At 44.8% G+C, this 20,755-nt stretch overlaps 1 protein-coding gene across 1 annotated transcript in view; it reads left to right on the forward strand.

Moving 5' to 3' along the window:
- LOC109906581 (mitogen-activated protein kinase kinase kinase 11) overlaps nucleotides 1-20,503 on the forward strand; it is a 39,910-nt gene extending 19,407 nt beyond the window's left edge. The window contains exons 2-10 of the mRNA XM_020504339.2: nucleotides 515-695; nucleotides 4,252-4,400; nucleotides 4,850-5,025; nucleotides 6,351-6,597; nucleotides 9,645-9,761; nucleotides 11,256-11,427; nucleotides 11,548-11,654; nucleotides 11,932-12,654; nucleotides 14,058-20,503. Of these exons, the coding sequence (XP_020359928.2) occupies nucleotides 515-695; nucleotides 4,252-4,400; nucleotides 4,850-5,025; nucleotides 6,351-6,597; nucleotides 9,645-9,761; nucleotides 11,256-11,427; nucleotides 11,548-11,654; nucleotides 11,932-12,654; nucleotides 14,058-14,680 (2,495 nt within the window). The 3' untranslated portion in view covers nucleotides 14,681-20,503. The remainder of the gene's footprint in view (nucleotides 1-514; nucleotides 696-4,251; nucleotides 4,401-4,849; nucleotides 5,026-6,350; nucleotides 6,598-9,644; nucleotides 9,762-11,255; nucleotides 11,428-11,547; nucleotides 11,655-11,931; nucleotides 12,655-14,057) is intronic.
- The last annotated feature ends 252 nt before the right edge of the window (nucleotides 20,504-20,755 follow it).

Genomic DNA, 20,755 nt, shown 5'->3' on the forward strand with positions numbered 1-20,755 from the left:
TGTGTGTGTGTGTGTGTGTGTAGGGGGGGTCACGATGTGGCTTAATACTTAGTTATGAAAAGTTCTAAATCCCCTTTTGCAATGATGCATTATAATTACTTCATGCATTTCATAGTTTAATAAGAGTGTTGGAGAAATCTTTTTATTTTTTTCCTTCACACCCACCTTGCTTCATACGGTCGGGACGAGTGTAAATATTATTTAGGTTTTGCTTGTCTTTTCCTAGTAGCACGGATTCTGCTGACAGTTGCTTTATTGCTGAAAGTGTTTACTTTACTATGACTGTGGTTGTCGTCCCTTGGAACCTTAAGTTGAACGCGCTTAACTGTAAGTTGCGCTGGCTCAGATCATCTGCCACGTCTCTAAAATGTAAGTGTTTTTTAAAGGAGGATGTCTCAATCAAAGCGTCTCTTGCTCTCTTCTCTCTCTCTCTCTGTCTCTCTGTCTCTGCCTGTCTCTCTCTCTGTCTCTGTCTCTGTCTATCTCTCTGACTCTCTCTCTCTCTCTCTCCCAGTCCTCCTGGCCCAGCCTATGGAGAATGATTGTATGGAAGGGATAACCCTGAAGATCACAGACTTTGGCCTGGCGCGGGAGTGGCACAATACCACCAAGATGAGCACGGCGGGCACTTACGCCTGGATGGCGCCGGAGGTCATCAAGTCCTCCACCTTCTCCAAGGGCAGCGACGTCTGGAGGTAAGGGGGCTTGTAGGTGTGTGTGTTTGTGGGGGGGTGGAGCAGTACATGATGACGAGAGATGCCAACTTCCCTGTTGAGAGATGCCAACTTCCCTGCTAAAATAATTGAATTAAAAATAAAGATGTATGACGAGACTATTTATGAGGCAGGACTGTGGGAACTTGTCCCCCTCTCCACCTTCTCTGACAGTGATATAATAGGGATGGGTTGCAGGAGGGGTACAGCCATGTGATAGCAGCAGCACTTCAAAGCCTGCTCTGTGCTTTGTGTGAGACGTGTCAGGCACACTGTCCTATTGTCCCCCTGCATGGAGCTAGAGAGGGAGAGAGGTAGGCCACACAGCAGACCTGACCACAACCGTTTATCTGTGAAGGGTGTGTTTTTTTTTTTCTTCTCTTTTCTGTGTGTATGTGTATTAGTGCGCATGCATTTTCGTACCAGCGCCACACACAGGAAGTGTATCCAAAATAGCACACTGTACACACAACACACACATCTCTTTCTCATGCTCTCCTAAGACACTTCACTATTCCCAAACTAGCTTTTTCTGTTTTACTTTGCATATGTTAATGAGAGGGTGTTATGAACCTGGTATGAAAATGAGGGCCAATATTGACCTCTTCTATTCTCCTTTATCCATCTCCGTGGCTGTGTCCCAAAATGGCTCCCTATGTCCTTTTATAGTGCACTATTTAGGAAATAGGGTGCGATCTGGACATGCTGTAGTCCTTCTTCATAAAGCTGTAGATTTCCGATGCTGGCAAAAACAGAGCCGCGGAGTGGCAGAGTAATTAAAGGACTATATTAAAACGCTGCAGGCTACACTCCCCACTTACAAGACAGCCTACAGCGCTTTCGGAAGAGCGTGTGTGTGGAACTGTGAAATTGAATCAAATCAAATGTTATGTCACATGCGTCGAATCAAAGATGGACCTTACAGTGAAGTTCTTACAACTCTTAACCAACGATGCAGATTTAAGAAAAATAAATGTTCAACTATTTACTAGAATAAGCTGAAGTAAAAAATAAAATAAATAATAAATAAAAGGAAAAAAAGGTTAAAAAAAAGAAAATAAAGTAACAAATAATTAAAGAGCAAGAATAAAATAATAGCGAGGTTGTATACAGGGGGTACCGGTTCAGAGTCGACGTGCGGGGGCACTGGTTAGTCCAGGTAATTGAGGTAATATGTACATGTAGATAGAGGTAAAGTGACAATGCATAGATAATAAACAGAGAAACAGCAGCATAAAAATGGGGGGGTACAATACAAATGGTCTGGGTAGCCATTTGACTAGCTGTTCAGGAGTCTTATGGCTTAGGGTTAGAAGCTGTTAAGAAGCCTTTTTTGACCTAGACTTGGCGCTCCGGTACCGTTTACCGTGCGGTAGCAGAGAGAACAGTCTATGACTAGGGTGGCTGAAGTCTTTGGCAATTTTTAGGGCCTTCCTCTGACACCGCCAGGTATAGAGGTCCTGGATGGCAGGAAGCTTGGCTCCAGTGATGTACTGGGCCGTTCGCACTGCGCTCTGTAGTGTCTTGCAGTCGGAGGCCGAGCAGTTGCCATACCAGGCGGTGATGCAACCAGTCAAGATGCTCTCGATGGTGCAGCTGTATAACTTTTTGAGGATCTGATGACCCATGCCAAATATTTTCAGTCTCCTGAGGGGGAATAGGTGTTGTCGTGCCCTCTTCACGACTATCTTGGTGTGTTTGGACCATGATAGTTTGTTGATGTGGACACCAACAAACTTAAAGCTCTCAATCTGCTCTACTACAGCCCTGTCGATGAGAATGGGGGCATGCTCGGTGTGTGTGTGTGTGTTAGAGGTCGACCGATTTATGATTTTTCAACGCCGATACCGATTATTGGTGGACCACAAAAAGCCGATGTAGATTAATCGGCCAATTTTTTATTTTTGTTATGTATTTGTAATAATGACAATTACAACAATACTGAATGAACACTTATTTTAACTTAATATAATACATCAATTTAGCCTCAATAAATAATGAAACGTTCAATTTGGTTTAAATAATGCAAAAACAAAGTGTTGGAGAAGAAAGTAAAAGTGCAATATGTGCCATGTAAGAAAGCTACATTTTAAGTTCCTTGCTCAGGACATGAGAACATATGAAAGCTGGTGATTTCTTTTAACATGAGTCTTTAATATTCCCAGGTAAGTAGTTTTAGGTTGTAATTATATGCTAATTTCTCTCTATACCATTTGTATTTCATATACCTTTGACTATTGGATGTTCTTATAGGCACTTTAGTAGTAACAGTGTAACAGTATAGCTTCCGTCCCTCTCCCTCGCTCCTCCCTGGGCTCGAACCAGGAACACAACGACAACAGCCACCTTCGACGCAGTGTTACCCATGCAGAGCAAGGGGAACAACCTCTCCAAGTCTCAGAGAGTGACGTTTGAAACACTATTAGCGCGCACCCTGCTAACTAGCTAGCCATTTCACATCGTTACACACGCAAGAGAAGTGACACAATTTCACCTGGTTAATATTGCCTGCTAACCTGGATTTATTTTAGATAAATATGCAGGTTTAAAAATATATACTTCTGTGTATTGATTTTAAGAAAGTCATTGGTGTTAGGTACACGTTGGAGCAACGCCAGTCCTTTTTTGCGAATGCGCACTGCATCGATTATATGCAACTCAGGACACACTAAATAAACTAGTAATATCATCAACCATGTGTAGTTATAACTAGGGATTATGATTGATTAAGTTGCTAGCTAGCAACTTACCTTGGCTTCTTACTGCATTCGCGTAACAGGCAGGCTCCTCGTGAGGCAGGTGGTTAGAGCGTTGGACTAGTTAACCGTAAGGTTGCAAGATTGAATCCCTGAGCTGACAAGGTAAAAATCTGTCGTTCTGCCCCTGAACAAGGCAGTTAACCCACCGTTCCTAGGCTGTCATTGAAAATAAGAATGTGTTCTTAACCGACCTGCCGAGTTAAATAAAGGTATACATTTTTTTTTATGGCCAAAATCGGCGTCCAAAATGACCGATTTCCGATTGTTATGAAAACTTGATATCGGCCCTAATCAATCGGACATTCCGATTTTAATCGGTCGACCTCTAATGTATGCATGTGACCCACCCCATGTTTTTATTGTAGTAAGCTAATAGGTATTGCTTTATTCCCTATTTTTGTCTTTATGCATGTTTTAGAGAAGCGTAATGCTCTTCCATGACCGTCATTATTGCATATAATAAATACATAAATTATTATATTAAAAACGTATAGCATAGTTGGCATCCCTCCACTTCAGTTGTTGATATCATTTGCATGCACTGTATGTGTGTGCTATGTATGTATCATCAATGTACTGTATGTATAGCATCCAACTCATTCCATTCCACATATTTATTTCCAACACTGGCACACCTGATTCAACGTGTCAATCAATGGCTTCATGATTAGTTGACTAATTGAATCCGATGTGATTTAATACCAGAAAGACCAGGGACTGGTTAGAGAAATTTCCCTAACCTTCCATTGATGCCTCCTCTCCCCCTCTCTCCTCCCCAGCTATGGTGTTCTTCTGTGGGAGTTGCTGACAGGAGAGGTTCCCTACAGGGGCATAGATGGCTTGGCTGTGGCCTACGGAGTGGCTGTTAACAAACTCACCCTCCCCATCCCCTCCACCTGCCCAGAACCCTTTGCCATGCTCATGGCAGGTAAGAGTCCTTTTTGCGTGCCTGCGTGTGTGTGTGTTTTAAATTTGGTGCAACCATAATTCTCTCTTCTCCATTTCCTCAAACCTGGAGGCTGAATTTCAAAAAGAATGTTGCGTAAAATGTCAGATTTGGTCACGCGCAGGAAAAACATTCCGAGCTGCTGGTTAGGTTGTGCAATACATTGAGGCTGCTGCTCAAGGATGTTGTTAGTTTGAGGTGATTGTTAGATTTGTTAAAGGCACTAAAGAAATAATTTGATCATCAGTCGTGTAAACGGACTTGACAATGCCTAGCCAAATTACAGCCATAATGCGCTTTAAGTTGTAGATTTGTTTGTGCATGAATTGTGTCATGTCCTGACCTTACAGGGTTATGTAAGCTTTGCTAGTGGAGTACCTGTAATTGGCATGTTATTATAATTTGTCTAAACTCAATGTGTCTGCCTTCAGAGTGCTGGGATCAGGACCCACACCACAGGCCCAACTTTGCCTCCATCTTGGTTCAGCTGACGGCTTTGGAGAGGCAGGTGGTGGAGGAGATGCCTCAGGACTCCTTTCATTCCCTACAGGAGGACTGGAAACTGGAGATCCAGGACATGTTTGATGAGCTCCGGGCCAAGGAGAAGGTGAGGGGAAACGGGTGTCTTTTAGAGCGAGGCTGGGAGACCGTGACTGAATGGTTATTGTGTGTGTGTTTTTTTAAATAGAAATGGAGAAGTATGAGTGTGCTTGTTATTGATGCACGCAACTGGAGCACCCCTTTACCCCATAATGTCAACGTGGAATAAAACATGTAAAAATCAAATGTCTTGAGTCAATAAGTATTCAACCCCTTTGTTATTGCAAGGGTAAATACGTTCAGGAGTAAATATGTGCTTAAGAAATCTCAAAAAGTTGCATGGACTCATTCTGTGTTCAATAATAGTGGGTAGCATGATTTTTGAATGACAACCTTAACTCTGTAGCCTACACATTATCTGTAAGGTTCAACCACAGATTCAACCGCAAAGACCAGGGAGATTTTTCAATACCTCACAATGAAGGGCACCGATTTTGGTAGATGGGTAAAAAAATTAAACATATCCCTTTTGAGCATGGTGAAGTTATTAATTAGACTTTAGATGGAGTATCAATACACCCAGTCACTACAAAGATACGGGTGTCCTTCTCCTTCCTAACTCAGTTGCTGGAGAGGGAGGAAACTGCTCAGGGATTTCACCCATCATGTTATGGGTATGCTTGTCATCGGCAAGAGCGAGGGAGTTTTTCGGGGATAAGAATAAACAAAATACTGCTATAAGTAAAGGCAAAATCTTATAGGAATACCTGGTTGTCTGCTTTCCAACAGACACTGGGAGAGGAATTCACCTTTTTAAAAAGGACAGCAACCTTAAACAGAAGGCCAAATCTACACTGGAGTTGCTTACCAAGACAACATTGAATGTTCCTAAGTGGCCTAGTTATACAGTTTTGACTTAAATCGGCTTGAAAATCTACGGCATGACTTGAAAACGGCTGTCTAGCGATGATTAACAATCAACTTCAACTTGAAGAATTTTGTGCAATCCAGGTGTGCAAAGCTCTTAGAGACTTTCCCTCAAACTCACTGCTGGCCGCCAAAGGTGCTTCTACAAAGTATTTACTCGGGTGGGAATACAGATACTTCTGTATTTAATTTTCTGTTAATTTGCAATCATTTCTAAGAACATGTTTTCACTTCGTCATTATGGGTTATTGTGTGTAGATGGGTGAGAATTATATTTAATCCATTTTGAATTCAGGCTGTAACGCAACAAAATGTCAAGGGGTATGAACTTTCTGAAGGCCCTATGTATGTGTGTGTGTTAATAAACACAACTTGTATTGTTTTGTGTGTGTTTTACGTGTTTGCTATAAACGCTAACACCGCAATAACAGCAGTAACTACAACCGAGATCTCACCCGTCTCCAGGAGCTGCGTTGTCGCGAGGAGGAGCTGAAGCGCGCGGCGGTGGAGCAGAAGTCCCACGAGGAGTTCCTCAGGCAGAGGGAGCAGCAGCTGGCCCAGTGGGAGCAGGATGTGTTCGAGAGGGAGCTCAGTCTCCTCATCCTGCACATGAACAACCAGGAGAAGCCCAACGTCAAGAAGAGGAAGGGAACCTTCAAGAAGCACAAGTTGAAGGGCAGTAAGAACGGAGAGAAGATCAGCATGCCCCAAGGTGAGGGGGGGGGGGGGGTTTCGGGGGTGTCTTGAAATATTGGTCAGTTGGTTGGCTAGTCTGTGGGCCAGGTTGGCAGAGTAGGAATCAGTCAATCATACGCCATTTTGAAATCCATTGAGACCTGGCCGAGAAAGCAGCTACGGTACTTATCATTGTACTTAGTTCACCTCAGTTCACCTCAGCTCACCTCACACTAATTCACCACTTCACTACCGAGTGAAGTATCACGTACTGTACCATCATATCTTACAATTAGAGGTCGACCGATTATTTGGAATGGCCGATTAATTAGAGCAGATTTCAAGTTTTCATAACAATCGGCAATCAGTCATTTTGGATGCTGATTTTGACAATACATTTTTTTTTTTTTACACCTTTATTTAATCTTTATTTAACTCGGCAAGTCAGTTAAGAACACATTCTTATTTTCAATGACGGCCTAGGAACGGTGGGTTAACTGCCTTGTTCAGGGGCAGAACAACAGATTTAGACCTTGTCAGCTCGGGGATTCAATCTTGCAACCTTACGGTTAACTAGTCCAACGCTCTAACCACCTGCCTCACGAGGAGCCTGCCTGTTACGCAAATGCAGTAAGAAGCCAAGGTAAGTTGCTAGCTAGAATTCAACTTAATCAATCATAATCACTAGTTATAACTACACGTGGTTGATGATATTACTTGTTTATCTAGCGTGTCCTGCGTCGCATATAATCGATGCAGTGCGCATTCGCGAAAAAGGACTGTCGTTGCTCTAACGTGTACCTAACCATAAACGTCAATGCCTTTCTTAAAATCAATACATAAGCATATATTTTAAACCTGCATATTTAGCTAAATGAAATCCAGGTTAGCAGGCAATATTAACCAGGTGAAATTGTGTCACTTCTCTTGCGTTCATTGCAGGCAGAGTCAGGGTATATGCAACAGTTTGGGCCACCCGGCTCATTGCGAACTAATTTGCCAGAATTCTGCGTAATTATGACATAACATTGAAGGTTGTGCTATGTAACAGGAATATTTAGACTGATGGAAGCCACCCGTTAGATAAAATATGGAACGGTTCCATATTTCACTGAAAGAATAAATGTTTTGTTTTCGAGATTATAGTTTCCGGATTCGACCATATTAATGACCTAAGGCTCGTATTTCTGTGTGTTATTATGTTATAATTAAGTCTATGATTTGATAGAGCAGTCTGACTGAGCGATGGTAGGCAGCAGCAGGCTCGTAAGCATTCATTCAAACAGCACTTTTGTGCGTTTTGCCAGCAGCTCTGCTGTTTATGAATTCAAGCCTATCAACTCCCGAGATTAGGCTGGTGTAACAATGTGAAATGGCTAGCTAGTTAGCGGGGTACGCACTAATAGCGTTTCAAACATCACTCGCTCTGAGACTTGGGTGGCTTCGAGGGTGGCTGTTGTCAATGTGTTCCTGGTTCGAGCCCAGGGAGGAGCGAGAAGAGGGATGGAAGCTATACTGTTACACTGGCAATACTAAAGTGCCTATAAGAACATCCAATAGTCAAAGGTATATGAAATACAAATGGTGTAGAGGGAAATAGTCCTATAATTCCTATAATAACCCCAACCTAAAACTTCTTACCTTATATTGAAGACTCATGTTAAAATGAACCACCAGCTTTCATATGTTCTCATGTCCTGAGCAAGGAACTAAAAATTTTGCTTTCTTATATTGCACTTTTACTTTCTTCTCCAACACTTTGTTTTTGCATTATTTAAACCAAATTGAACATGTTTCATTATTTATTTGAGGCTAAATTGATTTTATTGATGTATTATATTAAGTTAAAATAAGTTTTCATTCAGTATTGTTGTAATTTTCATTATTACAAATCCATCTTAAAAAATTGGTTGATTAATCGGTATCGGCTTTTCTTGGTCTATATAATCGGTATCGGCGTTGAGAAATCATAATCGGTCGACCTCTACTTACAATAGCCGTCCAAAAACCTGTTGATATGTGTTGCTAACTGCATAGGTTTTCACTACACGGTACGTTCTAAAATAGTAGGTAGAACTAGAAGTACACAGTGTGTCGTTTTAGTAAGGCCATAATCTACTATAGGGTCCCTTTCTCCTGTAGACTACTCCCATTGTCTACGGATAAGAAACTCACCATAGAAGCAAACCCACTCACTCTCTCTCATGCTGCGCAGTCGTCATGCGTCATTTTATTTTATTTGACCTTTATTTAACTAAGTCAGTTAAGAACAAATTCTTATTTTCAATGACGGCCTAGGAACAGGCTATCTGCCCTCATACGGGCACACTCAGCGTTTCTCATACAGATACGCTCCCTCTCTTTCCAAATGCGCACAGACTCTTACCGCGCGCGTGAGTACTGTCTGTGTGTGGGTAAACTCTGTGTATGCATGTTCAGTCTGTGTGCGTGCACTTGTTTATGCATAGGAGTGTGTGGCATATGTCTGTGTGAGGTGTGTTTTGGAGGCTTGTGGTCTTTCCCAGCAGCAGGGTAGTGATTTGATGGGGGGTTGATGAGAGGGACATGGGGCCAACTCAACCACGCCTCTGGGCTTCCTGTCACCCCTGGCTGGCCCTTCTCTCTCTTGCTCTATCGCATTTCAACCTCCACACCCACAAAGATACATTATCCTGCTACGCAAAGCCAGGACAGACATCCTTCAGGCGTCTCGTGTTTTCGTTTAGCTTGGCCTCGCAAATGACCGTATTCTCATGGCATTACATGAAAAAGAAATTCAGACACCCACTCCACCACATAAATTATTTTCAAGGAGGACCTAGAAAAACAATTTTGCCAAACACAAGCACATGTTAGTTCCTTGCCTGTTCGATTCTGAGTCAAGTTCAGTAGGGCACACCACAGCAAAAGGCTTTACAGCGGTAAAATAAATCTCTGTTCTTATTGTTGCACAAGATCCGGTACTACATCCCCGTTTACTCCGTTTTCAAAACGTTTTCTCTCTACTGAACAGGACCCAGGATTGTGATTTGATTGTTTCTGTGTGTGTGGCCTGTTCTCACATCTGGTGTATGTCTCTTCCAGACTTTATCCATAAGATCACAGTGCAGGCGTCTCCAGGGCTGGAGAAGAGACGCAACTCTCCCGATCTGGGCTCCGGCACCTCTCCCTCCTTCGGCCCACGCTTCCGAGCAATCCAACGTGAGCGTGGTCTCTCTCTCTCTCTCTCCCCACCACACATACACACACCCTCTCAGTTCACACACTAGCACACTAGACATTGTCTGTTTACACACACCCCATCCTTGCTCACTTCACTCAGCCCTTTACATTCTCTCTCCCCTTCTCTCTCTCTCTCCTTCTCTCTCTCCTTCTCTCTCTCTCTCCTCCTCTCTCTCTCAACTGGGACAATGGCTGTCCCAGTCCAAATATTATCCGACTTTGTTTTAATAAAGGATCAGCAGAGTATTTGCTTTAGCCTTCAAGTTCTATGTCTGCAATGTCCTCTTTCTACCAGATAGGGGAGTCCTTCCTCCATGTGTTTTAATGTCAGCATTTTTACATGCATGTCCTGTTCCACATTCAATGCCTTTTTACTGAATTGGATACCAGCCAGAATGAATTGGCCCGAGTGAGGCTGTGTCGCATTTGAGTAAGAGCACTGTTCTGGAGTGGGCGCTAAAGACACGTGCGAATGACTGTTTTCTCCTTAGTGGGGGAATTCTCCCCATAGATCACACATGTCTACAGGAATGTGCTGCGTCGCAACAGACTGAAAGGGGTTTTCCCAAAAATTCCCCATAAAATAGGCCTAACCGCTGCGGTTGAGTTTAAGAGCACAATTTAATTTATATGAATTATTTGATTGGTTTAGCAGTTTCAAAAACCATCTGTTTGATTCATTTATGCATTAAAAAGTGGGTTGAGTTCATGGCTCGGTAGTAACGTGTCTGCCTGATGGTAATTTTCACGGCTTGCGAGTGCGGCTGTCATTTGAAATCTATTTCCTTATTTAGCGAACATCTGTGCTAGCAATGTCAAAGCAGACGATGGCTCATTGAATCCAGGGGCCGTATGGGTAGAAATGTGTTAGCGCTTTAGCATCTTGCTAGCGTCTTAGCGTCTTCTCACAGCATCGCTCCGCAGAGGTTTCTGACATGTCGTGCCTGACACGAACTTGATAGCACTTTGCGTCTCCGAGTCGGAAAACACCTCTGGGATGGCATGGCTGTTTTGTGACGACGCTGCGAGAGCTGTTGAGAATCATGCAGTGTTTGTTTAACATTAGCGTAACGCTCACACAGATTTAGCGTCGCTAGCCCCAAAGGGGGTTAGAAAGTCTGCTGTAAGTGTGTCAGCACCAGGTGGAGTCTTACTTCTGTTTTTGCTCTCTTTGTTCCCCCCCCATTCTCTGTTTCACCCCCCGTGTACTTGCTTCCGCTGTTCCACACTGTTCCAGTGACATGTGAAATCTTGGCTTGAGCCCGGAGCACATCACCTGTTCTGGTGCACGGTGGCACCCACGTATCCCAGCTAGAGAAAGCAATGTGTTGTATAAGACCACTCTGTTTGATTGTTGTGCGTCACCAACCTATGTCATGGTGCTTGTACCAGAGGTGGTCTTGAAATGAAATGTATTGTGTTTGTTCATGTAAGTGTTTTTATTTAATGAATGCTCTCTCTCCTCCTTTCCAGTGAGCCCCAGTGAGAACAACAGGGCATTTGGTCTGAGCTCTATGTGGCCCCTGGAGGGCCCTCCACACAACAAGCAGGCTAATGGGGACCGGCTGGGCCCTCACTGGAGGCCCCAGAGCCCAAAGAGCCCCAAGAGCCCCAAAGTCCTTCGCTTAAGCCCCCAGGAGAGCAGGTAGTGTAACCCTCTCACCTCTCCCTCACACCCCTTCATACACAGGGCCATATATGGATTTTTATTTTTTTACCAGAAGCAGAACGAGTGTGTTTCGAAGTCATTGTGTGTGTGTTCCAGTCTTTCAATGAGAGCCAAACTCCTGGATATGGACAGCAATGAGAACGGAGACTCCAAGGATGACTTTGAGGAGTACAGACCCTCCACGCCACAGCCTGCCCAAAACGGTATGCTCTTCATCACTACCATATTCACATGCACACACACCACCTCTAGCCTAACTAAGTGGGTCACAGCTGATTGTAAATTCTAAATTAGTATTCTGTATTCATGAGCTGACCGACCTACCTCGCTCGCTTTCTCCCTCTCGCTACCACCATCTCTTTCCCTATCGCTCTCAATCTCTCTCTCACGCGCTCTGTCCCTCCCTCCACCTCTCTCTCTCCCTCCATCTCTCCATCTCCCTCTCTACCTTTTTCTCGCACTCCCTCTCCATCTCCCCAGGCTCCTCAGTGAAGGAGCCCCCCAGGCCTTCTCTATCGCATGGGGATTCGGGCAGTGAGGAGGGGCTGGAGGGGAGTTCCCCGGCCGGTTCCCCAAGGCCGGAGCACCGCTCCCTGGGAGGCCTGCTGAGGAGCACCCACCGGGCCCTACTGGGAGGAGGCTCTCTCCTGGCCTCCGTGGCCCTGGGACGACACTTGGACGTGCCACACATCCCCCCCAGGGTGCCCCCCCGGACTAACCCCCACCACCACCCCCCACAGGAGGTCAACATCACGGCCCCCAAAGTCCCCTCCTCGGACCCCCCTGTGGTGGATGACCTTATAACCTTCTCCAGCTCGGAGCCCCTACCCCGGCCCCTCTTTGACTTCCCCTGCGCCCTGCACGCCCCTGAGGTGAAGCCCCTGCCCCTCACGCCGCCTCCCCCTAACCCCCGGGAAAGGGCCTGCCACAGGCATGCCCAGGCCCTCCAGACACCCCAGAGCCCCCAGGCTCCCCGGAGCCTCCATCACCAGACCCAGGAACAGGCCCGCCCAGGAGAGTGGGTCTGCCACAGGCATGCCCGGAGTCCCCAGCAGCAGAGCCAGGTCCTGGGTCAGGCTAGCCCAGCGGAGTGTGCCCCTTCCCCCCACCACACCAACGGGGCGCCTGTCTGTGACGCCTGGGGCCACGGGGCTGACAGGAGGAGGAGGTCCAGCCAAAGCCTGCTCTCAGCCTCTCAACTAGGTGAGGGTAAACACACACGCACCACAAATACAAACGCATGCAATGCGAGCAACACATTGACGCAAGCACAGAAATATATACACACACACACAAACTCCCTCACCCCACTTCCCTTCCCCCTCCAGACAGGGGATTTTTTTTATTTCATCATTACAGAGCAAAAACTAACATCTTATCCATATGCTTACATGTACGTAAGCGCAGCTCAGTTTTGACCGTTACTTTTCCAGTCAGTCATTTAACGATGGTGGAACAGGAGCACTGCAAATGTAATAGATTCTCACAGCGAATCTAAGGGGTGTTTTAAAGCGTTGCCCTCCGGTGCCATTTTGATATGCTAACTTCATATCTAGTCGCAACAGTGTTCTCTCTAAGGATGCCGTCTTGGAACTGCCTCGAGCTGATCATCAAGCCTGCGTCTGCTTGTAATGCTGCTAATAACTTTCATCTTAGAGCTAGAATCAAACAACTCGTCAACTCTTGACATGCACGCGGCAGCGAAAAGTACATAAAACAAGTAGCAAATCTGTTACCCTGTGCCCCAATATGTTTGTTCTGATATTGACTTAGAAAACACACAGGTTGTTGTAAAGTTGTTGGCAGCATAGAAATGAAATTACTGGAACTGGGGAGGAAAAAAAACTCTGACTGCAGCAAATTGACTGCAATCTCATGGGTCCACTCAATATGCCTGAGTGATTGTGTTTCTATACTTTTGGGTGTTTTTTTTTTTGTGTGGAAGTTCCAAATGGCACCCTATTCCCTATATAGTGCACTACTTTAGACCAGGGCCCAAAGTCAATAGGGTGCCATTTCGGAGGCGGCCTTGGAGAGCTAACGACAGAGGATCCCTGAAAAGGGATGTTTGGTCGGTTCTCTGATCGTGGAGTTCTTGATTGTGGTTCCGTGTCAGCTGAACTCCTTAGCACCTCCAGAGAGCTGTCTCTGATCGAACACACACCCACACCTTTTCAACGCTATCGTCTGCACGTGAGCTTGTCTCGCTTCAGTGCTTCTTCAATGCCCCGTTAGGATCTACTCTCCATCGCGGGGCTCCCGAGTGGCTCGGCAGTCTTAAGGCCCTGCATCTCAAGAGCTGGAGGCGTCACTACAGATCCTGGTTAGATTCCAGGCTGTATCACAACTGTTTGGGAGTCCCATAGAGCGGCGCACAATTGGCCCAGCGTCGTCAGGGTTTGGCCGCGGTAGGCCGTCATTGTAAATAAGAATTTGTTGTTAACTGACTTGCCTAGTTAAATAATGGTTCAATGAGAAAAACAAAGTGGGGCTTTTGTCAGTTTGCAATGTTAGACTAAGAACAGAATGTCTGCACACTTATTTGATGCGTTTTAGTGAAACGATATATACATATTTATTTTCTCTGTGTCATCTCTCTCTCTCAGTTTTAGACCTCCCCCTTTGCCAGGACAGTCTGGAGTCAGAAGACAAGCCCTCTGCAGTCCCCTTCTCCCTGTTCCCTGACCCTCGCCTCTGGAGCCCTAAAACACGTCGCCTGGAGGTCAACGTCGTCCCGCGCCCGCGCCCCTCCCCCACCCGACCCCGCATTGACCCGTGGAGCTTCATCTCAGCCGGGAGCGGGGGGTATGGTGTTGTCCAGGGGCCCCGGCGGTCAGAATGCCACCTGCTGGGGTACCAGCCTTCGCCAACTAACCCCTTCACGAACTGTGACCCCTTCCCCTCCCCGGACTGTGACCCGTTCTCCCTGAGGGCCTACCCATCGTCAGGCATCACGCGCGACACACCGGTGCCCTTTGACCCCTTCTCTGCGCCGTTTCCTACCTCCCGCTCAGCGCCTTGCTCCACCAACGGGTCCCCGACCCTGCCCACATTCCGGGTGGCACCCCTGAACCCGGCTGACTCCCCGCTCATTGACCTGGGCTGGGCTGCTGCGTGCGGGGTCGGGGTCAAGCCCCTGGATGTCACCAAAGAGAAGACGCGACCCAGGAAGACTCTAGGACTCAAGCCCTTCAAGTCCCCTACGCAACTCCGAGACGATCGCTTCTAAACTAAACCAACCCCCCCCCCCCCCCCCCCCCCCCCCCCGGAGAGCCGGAGCTTGACTTTATCACAATAGTTTTTACAGACATTCTCTTTTCTTTTAGGAACCCCCCCCCCCCCCCCCCAACGCACCCTAAATGGATGGACTACAGGCTATGTATATCCTGTGTTAGGAATGAGTCCTTTTCAAAACAAAAATTCACATTTCCCCTGGATTGGTTTTAACTTGTCCTCCATGTTGCCTTAGAAACCAACCAGGAAGCTAATCCTGCTAGCCATCTAGCCCAGTGACAATGGATTGTTGAAGTGGGAGCCCTGTGCACAAGAACCAACGCCTTTTATTCCAAACAAAGGATTCCTCTCTCTCTCTACTCTCCTCTATTTTCTCTCATTCCCTCTCTCTTGCTCCCTCTCTCTCGTTCTCTCTGGAGAGTCAGATCAGTGAGCATCTCCAGACTCAATCAGACGCCTCCCTATCTCCCCCACTCATTTCTCTCACTACTTTTGAAGTGTCTGGAAACAGTGGCTCGCTTTATCTTTCTGTATCCTCCCTAGCTCTGAAAGCATCCTTGTCTTGAGTGGTGAACCTACTTCAGGACCTATTTTCGATGATTTGGCTTAAATGTGCAATGGACTGGGAGCTACGTGATGATGAAAGTCTTACCCTCTATAAGCAGAATTGTCTCTCAAGCGTTTGACTCTCTTTGCAATAGACTGTAGGTGGGTCAACGTGAGAGAGCACTTCAAGAATAGCTACAGAGGCGCCGCGCCATAAATTCCTTTTAAACTTTTCTGCATAAAGCAAAAGAAACCCAGGGCCCAGGCATTCCACTAGGAAGCAGATAACATTCCGATAACATTCTGACGACATTCCCAGAATGCAACTGATTTGTTTAGCAGGTCGGCAGGTGACAAAGCATCAGGAGACGAGTGCCTCGGCCCACATTTTTATAGATGTCCCTCCCTACAGTATAGCAGAGTGGTATGACCCATAACCCTGCCCCTCAAATTTTTCCAGTATTATGTACCAGGATTGGTTCTGTCCGGTAAATCTGATTGGATTAAATCCAGGAAGTGACTAATTGGCATGTTAGGAGGTACGCTACAGTATAATAGCTCGCAAACAAATTTAGTTGAGACCCCCCCCCCACACACACACACACAAACAAAAGCCATGTCATTGGAATACATTGGCTGTTCCATTCTAGGGGAAGAGAATCGACCCGCGTGGCAAGATTTGTGATTAGTCTTAATAACTGCTGACGATAATATTTAATTAGGGTTGCGATAAAGACAGGGTTAATTTAATGAATATGGAGATATGCCTAATTAATTACTTTCCTCCAACATAAAGTTTGTATTTAATGAGTCAGGATCTGAAATGGGATTTAAGTGGCACTGTGCGTTTTAGTGGATTCCATGGCAGGAGGCCCCTTCAATGGGATGGCAGATAATTTCCTGATCATGTGACCTGACCGGGGGCCCAGAGTTCTTACTTCCGGGTCAGGTCACATAGTCAAGGCCAGGAGTTGTTCTTGACTATCATTCATATCCCACTTGTTCTCAGGTCAGGCTAACTGCTCTTCTCTTGAGCCAAAGAGATTGGGTCTGTTTTTGACTCGTGCCATTGGCTAACAGACTACTGACTGGACTGCGTCTCAACCTATAAGGTGCCTCCCCTCTCTACCTCTCCCCTTATTGCACATAACTACTTAGAGACCTATCACGTTTAATCCAGATGGTCATTCTTACTGAGATTTGTTTGAGAGGCCTATCTGGTTTAAGACTACAGTATGTCATCCCACATTTCTTCCTCACTATTACATATCAGATCATGAACAGAATGTGAGCATTTACTCCAGGAGCCGTTACATGCACTATGGCATTTCATTTGTGGTTCAACTGAGGTTAACAGATATCGGCATTGAGGTAAACCGACACTGAGCCTATCTCAGTAGTGATGTAGTCATCACCAAAGGACAAGGAAATGGGCAAGAATATGACATATTTTGGATTATAAGAGCATCTGCAAACAATAATTGTATTCACATTCATCATAGTATTACATAGTGGCATTTCAAAACGTCCCTTTTACAGGTTGGTTTGTGTATTTGTAACCCTGTGACACTTTGATTTAAGGCTTTAAAACACAAAAATACACATTTTATGTCCCTGACTTTTAAGGGTCTAAACCGATGTGTCGTGCATGTGCATCAAGGAAGTAGTGCACTTCTTTGGACCACAGCCTATAAGGTCTCTGGACTTAAGTAGTGCACTATATAGGGAATACAGTGCCATTTCGGGACAGAGAAACTGTCAGTAAACAGAAAATGAATACAGAGCTCCTTGGCTCTGGCCCCCTGGCTTTTCCATATCCCATCCCAGTCGTCTAAAGCAGTGACAGGTGTGTTATTGCTTACAATACTAATCCACACAAGACCCCTGCGCTATAACCTCGTCATACAAGTCGACAGGCGCTACATCCTCCCATCGCCATTATGGGGTTTTGTGTCGCAGTTACAGCCGGCCCCTGCAATTCCCATAGCGACAGGATGAAACCCAAACTGATGGTCGCAATTGTAGCAAGAGTTTTCGGTATTGCTGCCTGTCTGTCACGTCAAGAGTCTAGGCCCTAGCCCTCATCCGACACAGTTCTTCAAGGTCTTATCTTTAGACTTTGATTTCCCTTAGATGCCACGCTGTCAGTCAGTTGGATGCGTCAAAGTCCTCAAAGGCTATAGTGCCGTACACAGAGAACCCAAAATGTGCTCAACTTAACTTCTTAACTGTTGTGAGGTTGTATGTTTGCCCTACTAAGGGCAGAGTCACTTTACACGTATGTGACGATCTTGTGTAGATTTTATCAGTTTGACTATATTTTATCATCTTAGGTCAAAAGTCAGAGGGATCCATTTGAGGGGTGTGTTTTGATTTTGGCAAGCCATCAGACAAACCGATACAGTGAAATCAACCCTTCATTTTGGATGCTCTTACACACTGATCCTGTAGTGAGATTAAAAATTGACAATTTTCTTGAAGTAACTAGCTGTTAGGAGCTGAACTGACGTTCAAAGACGATGACCTTGCGAATGACCTTTTGTGGTTGTACAAAAACTTCAGATTCACTCATCTCTGGATAGAATCAAATAAACCTCAGGTCCTTGGCCTGTTCCCCTCTGTTTCGCTTCATGGTCTTCTAACCCTGGTCACAGCGGTGACAGGTTTTTGGACAGGAGACTAGATTCCTAGAACGCTGTCGGGTCGCTCCGCTGCCCGTCCCTAGATTGATGCGGATGACATGCGGCGTTCCAATAAAAATACTTGTGACGAGTTGTTTGTGACGCACTGCCCTTTCAGGCATTGCCTCATCCGTCATCAGGAATCAATGTCCCCATCCGGGCTGACAGGCCAAATGAAACAGAGATTTGCAGAGGAGGAGAGGAAGGTAAACCCAATAGACCATGTTACGACTACTCAACTACAAATACTGGCTTCATTCAGGCTTACTTTGTCCATTCATGTCGAGCTTTGAGGCGTGTCAGTTATTAACATTAAACCAAATCACTGAAACTCTTTTTACTTTCCCATAGCAAATCGCATCGTGTCTACTACATCAATTTCTTCCGGCTCTGTCTCCTTCATGGTTAATGGAGACTTGGGGTCAGGCGCAGCTCATTTTACCCAGTATCCTCGCTGCTTACCTGGACTGAATGAATCAGCTGTTCATTCAAATAAACCTGATTAAGGACTCCATTACCATCCTTTCGTACCCAGCTATTATCACCAGAGGGGGGATTATTTCTCTTCGTGGACCACATTAAAAGGCAACACCTGCCCCTGTCTCTTTGTTCTGCATGATGTCATCAAACAAAATGATTAAAGATGACCTTTACGAACTGTGGCGAGACAATGGCCTCTAGGGAGCCAACTACGTGTCTGTCTGAGTCTAAGCCAATACCAGGTGTAGCCTAGTTCTGAAGCTAGCTCTTAAGCGTAAACATTATTTCTCATCCGTTTCGGTCTGAACACTCGAGGTCACCATCTGTTGTCCTCTTGTTCAAATGATAACACTTAAAGGGATAGTTCACCCATATTACAAAATGACACATTGCTTACAGGGTAAGGAAACCAGTCTATGGACAAGGTATGACCGCAATCCATACTTTTATTTCCCTGGTACTGTTTCCAAATGCTAACATTTGGAAACAGCGGCTACACAGAATTCAGTTTAGTTCATGGAAGTGTGAGGAAACGATGCATGGACCAATCTGTGTGGTTATTTAGTTCCAAGGTCTAAACGACTAATTGTTTCATCTAAAGAGCTACTTTTATTTTGAATCAACCCTGTGCCAAAGAGACGTTCCCTGTACACAAAGCATACGGAGCACAGAATTTGAATCTCTCTCTTATGGAACTGTCAACGTTTGAAGACGTTGATGGAAAGAGAACATTATCCAGTCAACACTAATTAGACTGAATCAGATCAATTAAGTGTCTGAATACTCTTTTCCTTGCCCTTTGCTGAATTTGAATAGACCTCATTACATGCTGTCAAGGTTAAAACGTTGCTATCGGAACAACCTAGGTAAGAAAAAAGAAAAGGGGGAAAAAAAACCTTTGCTATTCAAGGTATTTGGGGGTATTTGTAGTGGGTGGTCTATTTCAGGTGCTGCTTCAATAAAGTTTTTGAATCGAATTCAAATTCATCAAAGAACAAGCAGCCGATTTTTAAAAGAGGACGGTGCAATTCCCTGGGACTTTGTGGAAGAACATGTGGGACTCTCACTCAGAGAATATCACAGTACTGTATAGCACTCCTTCCTGCTGTGAGCGGCTCCCATCAGCTTACAATGGAGTTTTATATAGGGGGACAAATGAGAGGATATATTTATAACGGCCCTTTTTTTACACACTGGACTGAAAACATTTTGAAGAGGGCCAGAGACAGAGTCTACATTAGGATGCTTGATTGCTTCATATTTTTTGGGCGACCTGGTTTTAATTTGTATTTTTTTGTATTTTACATTAGGTCTTCACTGGAGTATTTAAGATAAAAACAGTATGGGTGCTTTACATGGGGCGAATCTTAACATTCCTGCTTCCAAATTGAACCAAAAAACGGTTTTGTATCACACACATCTCTCTAGGCATCCCAGTATTTCTTTGTAACAGAAAATCAAAGACTACTTTTATACTATAGTTAGATCATCAAAAATATAGTTGAGAGATATCCTCCTGACATTGAACAAGATCCCAAACTGAGATCCCTTCGATAAGCACCCATACTGTGCATAAAACTGCTATCTACCTAGACATAGATGAGGTCTTCAAGTTTCACTGAAACAAGGTTTGACAACGGTGGACATTTTGTGACCTCCTCCCTGTCTTTGTAGACTATCTATTTGCTTTGTGTTCTGTTCAACATTCCTTTCTGAATCATTTTTTGTTTGTTTCAAAAGCATATGTTATGTCAGTGTTTCTTAACCCTGGATTTGGAAACAGTGGGCTATGTGATGAAATGTTGCGTTGCCTCAAATACTGCAATACAACTTCCAGATTTGGTTTCTGCTCGTATGAGCTAGGTTGTTTTTGTCGTTAGGCTTTGAGAGGATGTTGTCGTTCATTGTGTTGTGTGTTTGTGATATTTCGCACTGGGCTGGGCCTAATCAAAAACTATTTTGTTGTTTGTGCGTCAGAGGCGTGTATGTGAGAGAATGTGTGTACTTGTTTTTTTTGTTCTTGACTATTTTAATTGGGTTTAACCTGTGAAATACATAAAGGGAAAAACTCAAAGAAAACGAGACCAAATAAAATATAACCTTGACATGTGTGGGTTTGTTATTTTCGTTTTTTAATTTTTTATTCAAAAGCCAACAATAATAAATACATTATTTTTGTACTTTTTCCAAGGTGTTATTCTTCTGCCTCAACTCATGTCAAAATAAGTCCCCACAAGCTGAGAAGGGGTAAAACGGCAATGGTGTGTTGCGCATGGCTTGCTAACCCACATATGGCGCTCATGCAGAACGTTTAATTTGACATGAGGTGAAGCAGCGAGGAAGTGATATATATATATATACAA

Source organism: Oncorhynchus kisutch, linkage group LG16 (genome assembly GCF_002021735.2).
Source record: "Oncorhynchus kisutch isolate 150728-3 linkage group LG16, Okis_V2, whole genome shotgun sequence".
In the NCBI taxonomy this organism is placed as follows: domain Eukaryota; kingdom Metazoa; phylum Chordata; class Actinopteri; order Salmoniformes; family Salmonidae; genus Oncorhynchus; species Oncorhynchus kisutch.